The following is a 16205-nucleotide window of genomic DNA, read 5'->3' as shown; positions in this document are numbered from 1 at the left end:
TTTTTGGTGGGTTTTTTTTTTATTTTGTCTAGGCAATGGGGTTAAGTGACTTGCCCAGGGTCACACAGCTAGTAAGTATTATGGGTCTGAGGTCGGATTTGAACTCAGGTCCTCCTGAATCCAGGGCCGCTGCTCTATCCACTGTGCCACCTAACTGCCCTTCAATAAATAGTTGGAAATGTAGATAGAATGTAGATTTAGAGCCAGAAGGCATTTGACAGTCGTCCAGTATAGCCTGCCCTGGTAGAATAGAAGCACCTTGAGGGCTGGGATGGGTTTTTAAGAAAATCTTCTTTATATCCCCAGTGCCTATCAAATATTAGGTGCTTAATAAATGCTTTTTGGATTTGAATGAATTGGATTTTTCACCATTCCCATAGGCAGGCTCGATGCCTTTAAAAATAGAAGCTGAATGAAAACCCTTATTTCATAGCTCAATCATCAATTTCTTTCCCAAGTCTATGGGCCATGGCCCTAGACTTTGGAATGTGTAGACCTCTTAGTCCAGAGGTGTGGGAAACTGCCATAATGTTTGAATGCAGGGCAAAGTGGAGAGATTCCAAAACAGGACTGTTTCTTACTAAATTACTAATAGTTTCAAAAATTAAGTGATTTAAAACTGTTTAATATAGTATTCAATGTATGAAATAAAGGATGATAATTTTTCCCTAGTTGGAAATGTATACATTTGTTAACATGTATAATTTTTTCCTGACGTTTCCAAGATGTTATTTGAGAAATTTTAAAAGTAATTTTTATAAAACTTAAAGAATTTATAGATGAAAAAAAAAAACAGATCTGCTAAACAGGCGACGTGGCACCCCCCCCTTCCCATCATACCTAAACCATCTGATTGGTAGCTGACACCATCTAAATGGTATATTCACAGCGATAGCACAGTGCCATGCACATAAGAGGTGCTTAATAAATAGTTACTGATTGATTGATAATGGATTGCAAAATCCAACTCCCCTATACCCCCATATTGTGGCCATAATCCCCTGCTGCTCCAGGGGCACAGTTTCCTTCTCTCACCCAGAGAGGCGCTGCTTAGGAAATCTCCTCGATGAAATTTAAGCACCCCTATGTTTCTCTCGGTCTGTGTGCTTTGCACTGAGAGCCTTGAGGTCTGGGATGGCTCAGTTGACCCAAGAGAAGCTCCTGGTCTCCTACTAAAGATCTTCCACGTTCTGGCTGCTGCTAACCTTCCAGGTCTGCAAAGCACCTTCCAGTAGTAACAGCTTCTGCTCCTCAGCAGCCTATTGAGGGAGGTGCTATGATTATTATCTTCATTTTATAGATGAAGAAACTGAGGCTCGGATGGTAAGTGACCACAGAGAGTCCAAGATAAAGGCAAAGAGGATGTCGAAGTGACTGGAGTCCGTATAAAGAAAGGCTGAAGGAGCTTCGGATGTTTAGAGGAGAGAAGCTGGGGAGTGGAGGGAGGGAGAGCTAGGCTGCGCGTCCTTTGAAACTCCAACAATCAGAGTGATTCACAAATGGAAGGGGCTCTCTTGGCAAACAGCTGGTTCTAGCACCTTAGCATAGTGACCGGTATGCACTAAGCGTTTAATAAATGCGTGCTGCTTTGACTTCCTCGGATGTCTTCAAGCAGAGGCCAGATGACTACTCATTAGGAATGTGGCACAGATCATTAAATCTGCGGCAAGGGACTATCTATATGAAAGGATTGCGAGGTCCCACCTAACTAAAATTCTGTTCTTTACCCTGAGTCACAAAGCTAATAAGTGCCAGAGTCAAGATTCAAACCCGGGGCCATCTGACTTTCTTTTCACAACCCCGTCCAGAGCAGGGGAGCCCTCTGAAAAGGCTGCTTCATAAACAGTGTCCTCACTTCAGAGCGATCTACAGAGAGAGATCTCGGGGGCCTGGGATCAAAAGGAGGTATGCATGAATAATAATAACTGCGGGCATTTATGGAGCACTTCAAGGTTTGCAAAATGTTTCATAGGCTTTATCTTATTTTAATTATATTTACATAGATTTAGGAATCATCTGCCAGTAATCACATAATTATTATTATTGAGTTGTTTCAGTCATGTCTGACTCTCTGTGACCTCATTTGAGATTTTCTTGGTAAAGATACTGGAGTGGTTGGACATTTCCTCCTCTAGCTCATTTTACAGATGAGGAAACTGAGGCAAATAGGGTGAAGTGACTTGCCCAGGGTCACACAGCTAGTAAGTGTCTGAGGCCAGATTTGAGCTCAGATGAGTCTTCCTGACTCCAGCCCTAGCGCTTTGTGCACTATGGCGCCACCTAACGTCTCATCTCATAATGACCAGCATTTATAGAAAGGTTTGCAAAGTATTTTACGTATATTATCTAATATAATCCTCACAACAACCCTAGGAAGTAGGTACTAAATATTATCTCCATTTTACAGATGAGGAAACTGAGGCCCAGAGAAATTGAGTGACTTGCCCACAGTCCCATAGCTAAGTGAGCGTCTGAGGTGGGATTTGAACTCAGAGCATCCTGTCAAGGCTAGAACCAACCAGACTGAGACAGCAGATTACCTGGGCAAGTCTCACGGACCTGGAAGGAGCCAGCTGGGGACGCCCTCAGAGGCCTGGGATGTGACTCAAAACCCATCTGACCCTCAAGGGGGAAGAGAAGCAGGGTCCTTTCCCCCTCCCCCCAGCTGTGTGCCTTGGGGCAGGTCACGTCATCTCTGCAGGTCTCACTTTCCTGCTCTGTAAAGTGAGGGCACCCGAGATCCCCGCCAGTTCTAAAGCTACGGCAGGCGGGTGCCGCAGGGAGGGCCGGGCTCTAGCCAAGCAAAGCATAGGCAGCAGCATTGGAGCATCCTCTGAGGGGAGTGGCCACACACCCGCGTGCTCCTCCTCAAGGACAGATCGCCCAGCCCGAGGCATGCACCTGTACCACCAGAAGGAGGGAGGGGATGGCAACAACCGCAATACCAATGATAACTAGCATTTATAGAGCATCTACTAGGTGCCCAACGCCGTGCTAAGTGCTTTACCAATATCTTAATTGATTCTCAAAACAATGCCGAGAGGTAACAGCGATTATTATTCCCATTTTACCACTGAGGAAACTGAGGCAAAAAGAGTTTAGGTGACTTAACCCAGGTTCGCACAGCTAGTAAGTGTCTGAGGCTGGATTTGAACTCAGGTCTTCCTGACTCCAGGTTTAGCTTTCTATGCACTGGGGCTCCCTCCAGCTGCCTCCAGTAGGAGGTATGGGAGGATTGGGAAAGGGCTGAAACCAGGCAGATGTCGCAGCAATAGGAGGGGATTGACTGAACTTGAAATGAGTAAAATTCAGTAAGTGCATTTCATGGCACGGGCTCCCTCTGCCGGTAGAGTGGACAGAGAGAACTGGGGCTCCGTGTCTGGGAAGGAATGAGGCGATTCTCCTCTCTGATCAATCAATCAATCATCAGTATCTATTAATTACCTAGTACTAAAAACCTCACACAAAAGTGAACAGGTCTCTGCCCTCGGGGAGCTTACGTTCTGATGACAGAGACAAACACTGTGTTCACATAGGAGGAGAGATAAAATATATCTGAAAATGAATACCAAATAGTTTGGGAGACCAGGCAGGGAAGCTTTCCTGTGTCAACCCAGCCTGAAGTACCATTCATAGGCTCATAGATGTCCAAACCTGTGAGTTCAGCGTTATTACTGGCCGAATTTTACAGGGGAGGAAGCTAAGGCCCAGGGGCTGGCCCAAGGTCACACTCATAGTCAATGGCAGAGCTGGATTCCTAATCCAGCCAGGGCCCTTCCACTGTACAACAGTCTCGCTCCTTCTTACCCCCAAATTAGGAGGGAGTAGAGACCTTGGATGGGAGGGACTGCTTAAACTCTGGAGTCTAGGTCAGGCGTTCTTAACCTTTTGTGGGTCCTGGACCCCTTTGATTATCTGGGGAAGCCTATGGGCCCCTTCTCAGAATCATGTTTTTAAATGCACAAAATACCTAGGTTACCAAGGAAACCAAATTTATTGCAATAGTTATCTATCTACACCCACAGATATATATGAGGTAGGTAACATTTTATTTATATATATTATATATATACACATATATACATATACAAAGATATAAAACATATACATAACCTACACGCATACATTTGTGTGTATATCTATATGCACACATATATACGTGTGTATATGTCTGTGTGTGTACACTTGTATATATTGTTCACAGACCCCAGTGTCATAACCACTGACCTGGATCCTGGGGTGGGACAAAGTCCAAAGTTTCTTGGTCTAAGCTTCCTCTTCTGGGAATAGCTAAAGTTTTGTCATTTTTCATCTGTAATCTGGGTCTATCCCTTCTCTGTTCTGAATTACTATTTACTTCCAGGCCCTAGGTGATGATAGTCTGAGGCCAGAGAGAGGTAGAGGACATTCGATGACCGCCATACTCTTTGTGGACTGCAGGGGAGGGAGCTGTGGATGAGTGGATGCTTGAGGAGAGAATTCAGAGGTCCAGCTGCCCTGGTAGTACACACACTCTGGAAGCAGAAACTGTGAAATAAAAGGGGGACAAGATCTGGACCCGTGCAATGAGGCTTTTCTCCCCTTCCTTTAGGAAGGCCTTTGGGTACTGGGGGCACAGAGCTGCTCTAGTGGGAATGAGGATCCCAGCCACCATGCAGGTAAGAGGGGTTGGATGCTTGGGTGTCCATATGCCATGACTCATGTCTCTGTCCATGGTGACCAGGACGGGCATCAGAAGAGATGAAGACAGATCATGGGCAGGAACCGCAGCTTGGCCTCACCTCTCCAGTGCCCTGGACTAGTGCTGAAACCAAGACCATGGCGGGGATAAGACCAGAAGAGGAAGTAGGAACTGGGGAGTGAGGAGGCTCCCATGTGCCAGAGATTGCCTATGCTGATGAAACCCAGCAGAGCAGACCTTTCTTTGCTTCATTCAGTGATGATGCATGGGACCTTCTCCCCATGGAAGCCATGGGGCCTGAAGAAGACCGAGGCATCCAACCTTGGGAGCTGGAATGGGTAGGAGGAAGTAGCTGGTGGCCTGGAGCTCCAGACCCAGGGTAGCATCAAAGCTACCTCCTCAAGGGATCTTCAGGACCCCTGCCCTGCGGAAGCTGAGAAAAGCACTCATCTGGCAGCCAGGGCACCTCTGGACAGGAACTTAGTGAGACCAGTGCTAGGCAGGAACTCCTACATAGCTAAGCTTCTAGCCTGCTCCTCCACAGTGAGGTAGTGTGGGGGAGGGGAAAGGTTGTACATTTGTTCTTGGCTCTATCTTCAAACTAAATACCCCTTTGTAAAAGCAAAGAAAGGAAGGAAGGAGATACAGGGAGGGGAGAGAGAGAGGGAGGGAAGGAGAGAGGGATGAAGAGAGACAGAGAGACAGAGGGAGGGAGGAAGGAAGGAACGAGGGAAGAAAAGAGGGAAGGAGGGAGAAGGGGGGAAGGAGGGAAGAGGGAGGAAAGAAGGAAGAGGGGAGGGAGGGAAGAAAGACCAGGTGGCGTGGTGAGCCCAACCCTTCTCTCATGCAAAAGCACATTAAAATCTTTTTAGTTCAATTGAAAAAATTAAGAAATAAATCTCTCCAGGCTAAAGTCCTTTGCAGACTTGCCTAAACTTTACCAGTACTTAATCAAACTTCTCAGGAAACAATGCTAGACCCTAAAATCCTTTCCAGCCCCTTTTCTCTAAATCCTAACCTCTTTCTTTTAGAAAAATGTATAAAAGGTTAAGAATGTAAGCTAAGGTCTGGGAAAATGGATTAGGGATCGTAGCTAGGCTTCAAAGGAGAACCATGGTAAAGTTCTAGGCCTTCCCTTGTCCTTGGGAGGGGAACACTCCATTGCGGATGGTCTAGGGAGAAGGGCCCTTCATGACTTCAGTTACCTGCCGGGGAGGAGTGAGCTCTAGAGGGAGTGGCCAACAGGGACTGACTGGTTTTAAGGAAATGACTCTCTCTGAGCCAGCCGGAGAGATTAAGTGTCTGTTGTTAGATTTGATTAAGTAAGATGTTTATATTGTTGAGTGAGAGGTAGTGTGGTGCAGTGGGTAGATTGTTAGATTTTTTTTTTTTAATTTTTTTTTTGATTCGGGAAAGCCCTGGGTTTGAATCCTGACTCAGATAGCTAGCTGGGTGACTGAGTGAAACACTCTCCCCACTTCAGTTTCCTCATCTGTAAATTGAGATTCAGTGATTTCTAAGGTCTCTTTTAGCTGTAAATCTACAATCTATGACCCTCCGTTTTGCAAACATTAAAGTGCCAAGTCATTTATTACAACTACACTATGAGCCTGCTGGCTGGAGCTACTTCTCCTAATTTTAGGCTAAACGTAAAGTAGGAGGTTTGAAATAGTTCTCATATATTACTATAAAACATTTTTCAAAAGGCAGCTTTCAGAAAGCTGGGGCAGCTAGTCATTGCAGTGTTGAGAAAATCTGCCTGAAGGCTGGCACAGGATGCAGGGGACCTGGGGCCACACCCTACCCAAATCAGCAATCTTGGTACAAGACCTTCAAAGTGGTCATTCCAACCTCTGCTTGAACACTAAGAATGAAGTTTTGTTGTTCAGTTGCGTCCAACTCTTTGTCACCCTACTTTGGGTTTTCTTGGCAGAGATACTGGAGTGGTTTGCCATTTCCTTTTCCAACTCACTTTACAGATAAGAAAACTGAGGCAAACAAGATTAAGTGACTTGTCCAGGGTCACACAGCTAGTAAGTTCCTGAGGCCAGATTTGAAATTCCTGACTCCAGGCCCAGCACTCTAACCACTGCCTCACCCAGCTGCCCCACTTAGAATGAGAGGGAATTTGCTCTCTGAAGGCATAGCCCATCTTGTTTTCAATGAATTCTAAATGTGAAGTTTTCCTTTACATTAAACTGAAATCTGCCCCAGAGATTCACAGGCTTAGGACTGAAGGAGCTGTAGGGCCCATCTACTCTGATCATTTCGTTTTACAGGCATGGAAACTGAGGCCCATGGTAGTCACTCAGGAGCCTGGATAATGGACTTGGTGATGAGAGGGGCCTTGCAGTCCATCCTTTCATCTTACAGGGGAGAGCCTGAGGTCTCAAACACTTAAGAGTCTCTCCTAAGATCACAGAAATAGAAGTCACTGGGCCAGGATTTGAACCAGTCATTCCATATAATTTTTTGTGCTGTTTCTTGCTCAGTTTGTAAATAACATTGTCAAGATTTGAGCCCAGGATCCTCTGATTCCAAATATAGAGCAGTTTTTCCCTCATCCCACCTCATCTCAGAGATTAGGAAACTTAGTCTGAACCAGGCTGCCTTCCCCAACATGACTCCATCAGGCAATGGCAAACATCAGGACAAGACTCTCTCTCAGCCCCCGGACTTCAGGGCCAACAGATAGTCAAAAATGGCAACAACCCTCATGGAAAACTTGATTCCACAGGTAAGCTGCATCTGCGAGTCTGACTACGTGTGTCAGGGATCAGAAGTGGGCCAGAGCAAGGGGACGGCTCTGTACTCATGCATCATCACTGCTAGAAAAATAGCTTCAAGCTCTTGGGAAGTCAGCAGCGAAGGGCCTCAGACTGGGAGCCTGGATCCCTGGGACCTGGTCCTAGATCCATCCATCCCTAGAGGCTACTTGAAGCCAGCTAGCCCCATGTCCTGGGACAAGTCACACCCCCTCCATCTTCTGGCTCAGCGACTTCTGCACAGGCCGGCTCGCACAGGCCAGCTCCGGTTCTTTAAAAGCATCTCCACCTCACCTCCACCTTGACCCTCTGTAGCCCAGCAATTAGCACACAGTAGGTGCTTAACAAGTGCTTATTGACTTGATTGGCTTTAGTTGACATATTTTGCATATATTTCCTATTCTACCCTCCTCCTTCCTTTTCTTTTCCGTCTGTCCACAAAGGGTATCATACCTTACCTGTGGGTGCTCTGCCCAAAAGAATGCAAATTTTGACCATTGAAACCTCACAAGATATCTTGGGGTTTATGGACTAGATTTTTTTAAGACCATGCCTTAAACCCAAATCACTCAGGCTCTCAGGATTGGTCTAGAAAAGGTCCCAGGCCAAGCCCCGCTAGATCATTGTTTAGGCACAGATTGGCTCAGAGTGAATATAAATAGCAATTGTTTGTTTTGGCCAGAAACCCTGAAGCTCTTCCCCTCCTAGATGGATTTTTTTTTTTTGGACTAGATAAAAAAGGCCATTCTCTACCTCATTTCTTACCTAGCCTTAATCACTGAATGGGTGTTGCCTCAGTCAGGCTTAGCTTAAGGCCAATGTCCTCCACTCAATCAGAGCCATCTCCAGTCGTCCTGAGCTATATCTGGCCACTGGGCCCAGATGGCTCCGGAGGAGAAAGTGAGGCTAGTGACTTTGCACAGCCCTCCCTCACTTAAATCCGATTCACCTGCATGTCATGACATCCCCTCCCTGATGTCACGGTCCTCTTTGAGAAAGGAGGACAAACAACACAGTTACATATGAAATATTTGTCTCTTACACAGTGTAAGGTCCATGAGGGCAGGGACTGCTGTGTTTTGTCTTTGTATCTCCGGAGCTTGGCTTACAGTCAGCATTTAATATTTGTTGACTCAGAGCTTAGCTCAGGTGCCAACTCCTACAGAAGACCCTTCCAGATCCTGCCTAGGTATTCTTTCATTTCCCTTTCTGAAATCACTTTGTTCAACCCTGTATTAGTGCTGACATACTATTCCTCCTCCCAAATGTGGCTCCCTAACCACTTCCCCACACACTTCCCCACACTTTTTTGCACATTTACTTTTCTTAATGAAATGAAATTTGTGGACCAGGGGCCTGGCCAGCCTTACATCCCAGGGTGGTCTTGAGGACAGAAGCACCCTCCTCAAGCTAAGACTTATCAAGATACAAAAGCATCTCCCTGAGCAGGGGAAATTGTCTTTTCTCAGCCTTTCTATAAACACTCACCACACCAGGAGACAATGTAAGAAGTGATGTATGTGATGAATTTAGAGAAGCCTGGAAAGATCTACATGAACCGATGCAGAGGGAAGTCAGCAGAGCCAAGAAAACAACATACACACTGGCTGCAACATGAAAAAAATAAAGGATGAATGTGGCAAGATGATTTAGAACAAGCCCGACTCTAAAGAAGAGATAGGAGATGCCTACATCCCTCCCCTGGGCAGGGGTCTGAGGCCCATAATACTGCACACTGCACACATTCGCAGACTTTTCTAATCAGTTGATTTTTCTTCTTGGTTTTGATCTCTTTTTGTTATAAAGGATTGCTCTCTGGGAAGGGGAGAGATGGAGATACTGGGAGAAATTATCATGATATAAAAGAAAAACAAAAGACATCAGTGAAAATTTATTTAAAAAACAAGTGTCTGTTGATTGATGGATGGATTTTTAAGTGGAGAGAGAGGCGTTGGACTAGCTGACCTCTTCAGTCCTTACCAGTTTTAAATCTATGATCCTATGAAACTGGTCTGTCAGTTAGCATTTATTAAGTGCTGCCGATGTGCCAGTCGATATGCTTACTGACAAAGAAAGGCAGCTCCCAGTCCAATGGGGGAACCATCCAAGATGTGTCTCACCTCTCTGCCTTTTCCAGAACTGTACCCAAATCCACATGGCTCAATGGACATCTTAACCTCCTTCCCTATTAAGTTAATGCCCCACAACCTTCCATCTCCCTCTCTGAAAATGTGCCACGCTAGGGGTTTTAACCTTTAACAGGTCATGGATCTCTTTGGCAGTCAAGGAAAAACTATGGATCCTATTTTCAGAATCATGTTTTTAAATGCACAAAAGAAAACACACCGAATTACAAAGGAATTATATTCAAATACAGCTATCAAAATTATATGGAAATCGTTATCCAAATACTTTACAACAACAAACTTGTGAGCCTTCCTCCCGCCCTCTTCCAGGTTAGGAAGCCCTACTCTAACCTCCCAGGGGCTGGGCTTGAAGCAGTACCAGGTGGGTGTCCAGTCAATCTCAACAGAACCATCGAGGAAGGCCTGTCTCTCTGAAACCAGCTCCTAGATCCTTTCCTGGCAAGACTGTGTCCAAAGACTCAATCTATCCAACCTGCTCAGACATTCCTCCTTTACATTCCCCAACTCACTTTTTTTTATTCATCATTTTTTTTACCAGTAAAACAAGGGGAAGGGGGAAGGGTATTCAAATGATTCTGGATTTAGAAGGCATCTTAAACTTAAGAAAAAACCCAAAACCAAATACCAGGTGTTATTAGTGTTATCTATAAAGGGCAGAGGCAGGGGTGAAGTGGATGAGAGCTGCTCTCAAAGCAGGGAGACCTACGTTCATGTCCGCCCGCTAATGCATAATGGTATGTGATCCTGGGCAAGGTGGAGGTCATGCGGTCACTTTACAGTTGGGGAAACTGAGGCTTTGAAAGGTCACAGTATGTCTGTGTGGGGGGGGGAGGCCATGACTCCCAAAGTATCCAAGTGGCCCCCAAAGTCATCCATAATCAATAAAGAAGTATGACTTAGACACCTATATTATGTTAATTATTGTTGTTAAGTCACGTCAGACTCTGTGACCCCTAGGACTGCCGATCTAAAGACAAAATCAGAACACTCCCTGTCCTCAAAGAACTTACATTCTGGGGGTGGGGGGATGACCTGGTCACATCTAAGAATATAGGATCCCAGGCAGTTTGGGGAAGGAGGGCATGGCAATCAGGAATAATACTTCTGCCGTCTCAGTCAGAGTTTGGGGAAAGGAAAGGGTTTCCACTTCCATAAGAACTGACCAAGAGCCTGGGCACACAAAGACAGGCTTGTAATCCTAATGCATTATTTTTATATGTTCTTTCTTTGGGGGGTTGGGGGGGATCTGGACTTCCCTGTGCATAAACTCCCTCTACCAAGGTGGGTCTGCACCTGCCTCGGGCACACAGAGGTGAGACTCGCTGAGGGTCACCCAGGCAGTAAATGTCAGACACTGGTCTTCAGTCACCAAGCTGTATGGCCTCTCTCTCTCTCTACAAATCTGAATTACTATCAGAGAGGAAAGAAACCTTCCCTTTCTCCCTCTAAATCGTGTAGGTTCAAACAAGAAAATATGGACTGTTTCTGGGTGGCCCAGAGAGCACACCAGCTGCCTGGGCTGTGGTCATGGTGGCTTTGGGGAAGCCGTCCCCCATTGCCCACATTCCACCTGAATCTGCAGGAGATGCTGGCCAGAATCTCAGCCACAGCAGCGGGTGTGCTGCTTCTCCCACTGGGATTCACACCCAAGAGGACAGCTCCCTCTCCTGCAAGGCTTCTGCGGTACCTACGCATGTCCAGTGACAGCTGGGTCACTCAGGTGTGCTGATGGGTGCGAGGAGGGAGAAACGAGAGACCCCAGAATGCTTTGGGGACTGTCCTCCAGACCCAGTTCCTCTCCCCAAGTTTTAACCTCTAGACATAAAACTGAGGGAGTCACCAGGGCCTACCTGAGAATGACAATAAGTGCCAATGTTCTACCCAAGCCTCTGTTTCCTGTTTGGCCACAAAACTCTGAATTTTCATAGAGATTCAGCTCCCACCCCCCAAAAAAATGTAGTAAGTAAGGATCCACAGGACCCAGGCAGACCTTCCCCACTTTTCTGAGTGGGAAATGTGGACAGAATACTGTTCTATTTGCTTTGGAAAACTTCCTTTTAAACAGAACCATAAAAAAACAAAAACAAGTTGAGGGAGCAGCTAGATGGCACAATGGATAGAGTAATCGGCCCTGGAATCAGTAGGACCTGAGTTCAAATCTGGCCTGAGGCACGTATTAGCTGTGTGACCCTGGGTACGTCACTTAACTCTGACTCCCTAAAAAAATAAATAAATAAAAATTTAAAAAATAAGTTGAGTGCAGGTGAAGCCTGGGATAAGCCCCAGGTGTTAGTTACTATGTACAGGTATAAACCATCAGAGACCCACCCCTCCCATTTAGGCCATCCTCATCCGCTCCAACTTGTTCCAACAGCAGCTTCAACCCTACCCGGACCCCTGAGTGAGTCAGTGTGTGAACAGATGGAGACCCCCCAAGACCTGGTCCACATCCACCGGGATATCCTGATGGATGGATATCAGAGCCAGGCCTGTGAGTGGGTTTCCCTTCCCCGGGTTCCTCTGCCACATTTTGGCCCTCTGCAGCGCCCGGGAGGACCGCTCCCCGGGGGGGACGCTGATGGGCATGGTGGCCAGGATGGAGAGGGCCGCATTGATGCTGGGGAAGCAGACCGGGTTCAGGTGCTGCAGGGTACCCAGGAGGCTACTGGGCCGATCCTCCCTGGGTACTTCTGTCCAGTTCGCTCTCCAGCTCCGCAACTCTAGGCAAAAGCTGTCCAGGCTGGGGAGGTCCCCGCGGAAGGCCTCGTAGACAGCTGCTTCCGCCTCCTGGCCGTCCAACAGAGGCAGCTTGTCCGGGATGAGGTACTGGACCAGGAAGCGGGGACAGCTGTCCAGCAGCTGCTCCTGGAGCTCAGAAATGGCGTGGTCCAGAAACGGGATGAACAAGGACGTCCGATAGCCCTCCCGGAGGTCCTGGGCGCCGAAGGCCTCAGGGGACGCCAGCCTGCCGCACGTCAGAGGCGGGGACTCCTTGACCCCGACACCGGCAGCTAAGAGTCTCACATCGTCATAGAGTGACTCGAACGCGGGGTCCTCCTTGTCCTGCATTTTCCGGAACCTCTGAAGGAGGAGATTCGCCTCTTCTGAGAGACGGATGAGATCAGCGTCCACCCGTTGAGGGTGCAGGTCCAGGTGAAGGGCCTTGGTGCACGAAAGGACGAAGGCAACACAGACCAGGGTCACCAGGAAGTCAAACTTGGTGATGGAATAAAAGAGCCTTTCGGCCTCACCGTCATCCTCCGCCAGCGTCTGCAAGGCCTCGAGGACCTGGGCGTACTCGTCTCGGAAGGAGCTGAGCACGTCGGCAAGGTGAGGATGCCGGGGGCCAGCTGTGCCCCAGACCTTCTCTGTTCCGTCTTCCTCATCCTCCTCCCCAGGGTCGCTATCATCACCCAGGAAGGCCCTCAGTGCCAGGGGCCAAGGACCGAGGTGCTCTGCAGAGGACTTCAACACCAGGGAAATTCTGCTCAGCGTGTCTAGTAACTTGGTGACCGGACGCAGGACGCAGGAGCGGATGACAGCCGCGGTCAGCTGGTGCATAGCAGAGGCTGAGCAGACAGCCTCGGGAAAGAGCTCGTGGATCCCTGCCCACTGCCCCCTGCGGGGGCAGCCCCCCCGGTGGCCGTAGCCCCGCAGGAGCTCCTTCTGCAGACCCCAGGCCGTCACCCTCTGCAGAAAGAGTTCAGACAGGCTCTCCGCCGCCTCCCCGGACGCCTCCACAAAGTCAACGGGGTCCTCACGGATCTCCACCGGGCCTCCTTCAGGGCGATGCACATAACGCAGGGAGAGCGAGAGGGAGACGTTCTCCTTGGTGGACGGTTCCGAGCTCCCGCCGACGATAAGACTGAAGAACCCAGCCGCCTTGACCCTGGCCAGGACCCTGCTCTGGATCTGAAGGCCGGTCAGCCTGATGAGCTCTTCCAGTGTGTGTTCTGAGGCTTCGGGGGCAGCACAGGGGCCGCCTTTCAGGCTCTCCTTCCACAGAGGGTCCAGCTCGGCCATGTAGCGACAGAGGGTGGACAAGGTCTTGGCGACGGCGGGCCTCGGGCCCAGCGTGATGTCGTGCCTGCCGCAGAGCAGGATGAGCTTGATCATCTGCTTCAGGGGGTGCTGGCCCCGCTCACTCAGTTGCTTCTTGCGCTCCAAGGCCGCGAAGGCCTCCGTCTTGACCGCGGCCTGGCCGTGCTCCTTGGACCTGCTGTGCCTCTCCAGGATCTTTTTGCTGTTGGACCAGTCCTTCAAAGGGGCGGACACCAAGATGGCCTCCTTGTTGCTGTTAAACACAAAGCAGGGCCCGCAGAAGACGCCGTCAAGGTGCCGGGAGTAGTGGGCAAAGGGGTAGTCCTGCAGGAGCTGGGCGCTGCAGCGCCGGTACTTCTGGCTGGCGCCCGAGCCCATCAGCCTCCTAGGGAACTGGAAGTTGGAGGGGGGCAGCCACCGGCCGGCCAGGATGCCCCTCCTCTGCCTGTGGGTCAGGCTCTGGCGGTTCAACAGGCCGATGTCTTCCCCATCAGGGGCCCCCTGGGCAGCCCCAGTGCTGGCCACTCCCAGAGGCACCTGCGTGGTGACTGAGAGGTCCAGCGCCTCCCCGCTGAGGGGCTGCTCCTGGCCATTGGGCTCCATCTCCTGCTCGGCATCGGGGTCCTCGTGCCTGCCAACAGAAAGAGGAAACAGAGCCGTGACTCCCCCCCTGCCTCCGGGGAGCCGGCCTCGGTCTCCCCACATGACCCGAGGTGACCCTCGGGGGTAACTTACAGGTCCAGTGAGCACGAGGGGGCTCTGGGCAGCTTCTGGGCCCCCTCTTGGGCCGGACTGGACATCTTCCTCTTCTGGGCGCCCGACACCTGCTTCCTCTGCAGGGCTGGCTCCTCCATCCCACGCTGGGAAGAAAACAAGGCACACTCACCCGTGGGTCCCACCTATCTGACGCCAGGGGCGTAGTGGGCATGGCCAGGATGCCAGGGACCTGGTCAAACCCAACCCCAGGGGGCCCACGCCAGATCTGGAATCTGGGATCTGGGTTCCAGTTGTGCCCCAGCTATGACCTTGGACGAGTCCCTTAGCCTCAGTTTCCCCATCTGTAAAATGGACCCCTGGGGTCCTTGCCAGCTCCAAACCCTGTCTACACCCTCTTTTTTGGGAGGAAGGGAGAAGCAAGGGAGGGAGGGAAAGGCGAAGAAGGGGGGCAGAGGCTTCCCCTCCTAATCCCACCGAAAGCATCCCCATAATTGGGAAGGAGGGGCACCCCCTTTTACAGGTGAGAAGTCCCAGGCACAGAGAGGGTGAGCGACTTGCCCGCCGCCACACAGCACGTGCTCCGCCCGTGCCCTGCGCTCTCCCAGGCCCGCGCCCCCAGCTCCCATGGGTGCACCCCGCTCCCTGCAGGAAGCGCTGCCGGGGTCCCACCTCCGCGCCCTTGCCTCCCTCGCTCACAGCCCGCCTCGCCTCACAGCCCGCCTCGGCGCTTTCCCGGGAACTGCTTAGCGCACGGCGCAAGCGCACCGGATGCCACTTCCAGAGCCCCGGAGGCGGGGCGGGGAGGCGGGCGCTCTCAGGCCACGCCTCCGAGCGTCCTTACGTCACAACGCTGTTGCCGTGCCATGTTTGTTGGGTAACGTCCTTCCCATTCAATGACTGAATGGATGAGGCGCACTTGAAAAGGGGGGCGTGGCGACGTGGTGGCGTCACGCTGGGCGTGGTCTGTCTTGGACCCGGGCAAAGAACTCTGAACTACAAGTAGAGAGAGGGCTTGGAGTTTGAATTCTGCCTCTGCTACTTCCTTCCTTTGTGGCTTTGGGCAAGGAGGTGTGCTTGAATTAGGGCTTAGAGATCACTGAGCCCTGCACCCATCCTCCTTATTTTAAGCAGAGGGACACTGAGGCACAGGGGAGTGACTAATCACAGGTGGAACCAGCTAGTAAGATTTGAACCTGACCCAAGTGCAGTGCCCCAGCCACAGTAACTCATGCTCAGTTCAGTCCAGTTCAGCAAACCCTAATTAAGAGCTAGCCAAGATACGGAGAGGACCACTATGGCCCCTTGCACGTGGAGAGCATCTGGATATGGCGCGAGCTTGAGTATTTACAAAATTCAGTCGCAACCCAAGCTGATTTGGGCAGCTCACGATCCGAACTGAGGTTTCCAGGCATCCTGGAAAAAAGGCCAGACACAAATTCCTCCCCCTGCCCTTTAAGGCTGTCCACAGTCTGAGTCAAGCCGCCTTTCCGAGCTGTGTCCTAGGCCTCAGCTTCTCCACCTTCTGGCCACGCTGGGGTTCCCGGCGGGCCCCTAGACTACTTGTGCCATCCCCCATCTCCTGCACCCAGGTTGTCCTCCGGGACTGGGATGCCCTTCCTCCCCACCTGTGCCTCTTTTGATCCTCTGTGCCCGTCAAGACTTACAATGCAGGTGCCCCTTACTGCAGAAAACCTTTCCTAATCCCACAGATCTGAGGGCTTGCTTCTTCTCAAATTAGGTTTTCTTCCTTTCTCTTTACACCCAATGTTTCTCCCAGTAGAATTTTAAGCAGGGACTATTTCGACCAGCCACTCGGTCACTCAGTGAGCATTTATTGAGTGAGGTAATGAGGGC

The 16205-nt window shown here is 50.0% G+C and overlaps 1 protein-coding gene across 1 annotated transcript; it reads right to left on the bottom strand.

The window, feature by feature from the left end:
• Positions 1–11785: 11785 nt before the first annotated feature.
• On the bottom strand, positions 11786–15071 carry LOC114050643 (52 kDa repressor of the inhibitor of the protein kinase-like). Its single transcript, XM_027872484.1, has 3 exons — positions 15021–15071; positions 14370–14494; positions 11786–14265 (listed from the first exon to the last, which is right to left on the bottom strand). Exons 2-3 carry the CDS (start codon positions 14486–14488, stop codon positions 12000–12002), a joined length of 2385 nt encoding a protein of 794 aa, XP_027728285.1. The 5' UTR covers positions 14489–14494; positions 15021–15071; the 3' UTR covers positions 11786–11999.
• Between the last annotated feature and the right edge of the window lie 1134 nt (positions 15072–16205).

The sequence above is a fragment of the Vombatus ursinus genome, unplaced genomic scaffold (assembly GCF_900497805.2).
Source record: "Vombatus ursinus unplaced genomic scaffold, bare-nosed wombat genome assembly UNPS02014799.1, whole genome shotgun sequence".
NCBI classification, from domain to species: Eukaryota; Metazoa; Chordata; class Mammalia; order Diprotodontia; family Vombatidae; genus Vombatus; species Vombatus ursinus.
Note: the sequence above shows the minus strand (reverse complement) of the source record. Positions and strands in the feature narration are given on the sequence as shown.

Excerpts from the sequence above, each read along its gene's own strand:
- LOC114050643 (XM_027872484.1), bottom strand. The coding sequence starts at position 14,488 with ATGGAGGAGCCAGCCCTGCAGAGGAAGCAGGTGTCGGGCGCCCAGAAG. Across the intron at positions 14,266-14,369 it reads CCCTCGTGCTCACTGGACCT|GCACGAGGACCCCGATGCCG; the intron begins GTAAGTTACCCC and ends TTCTGTTGGCAG.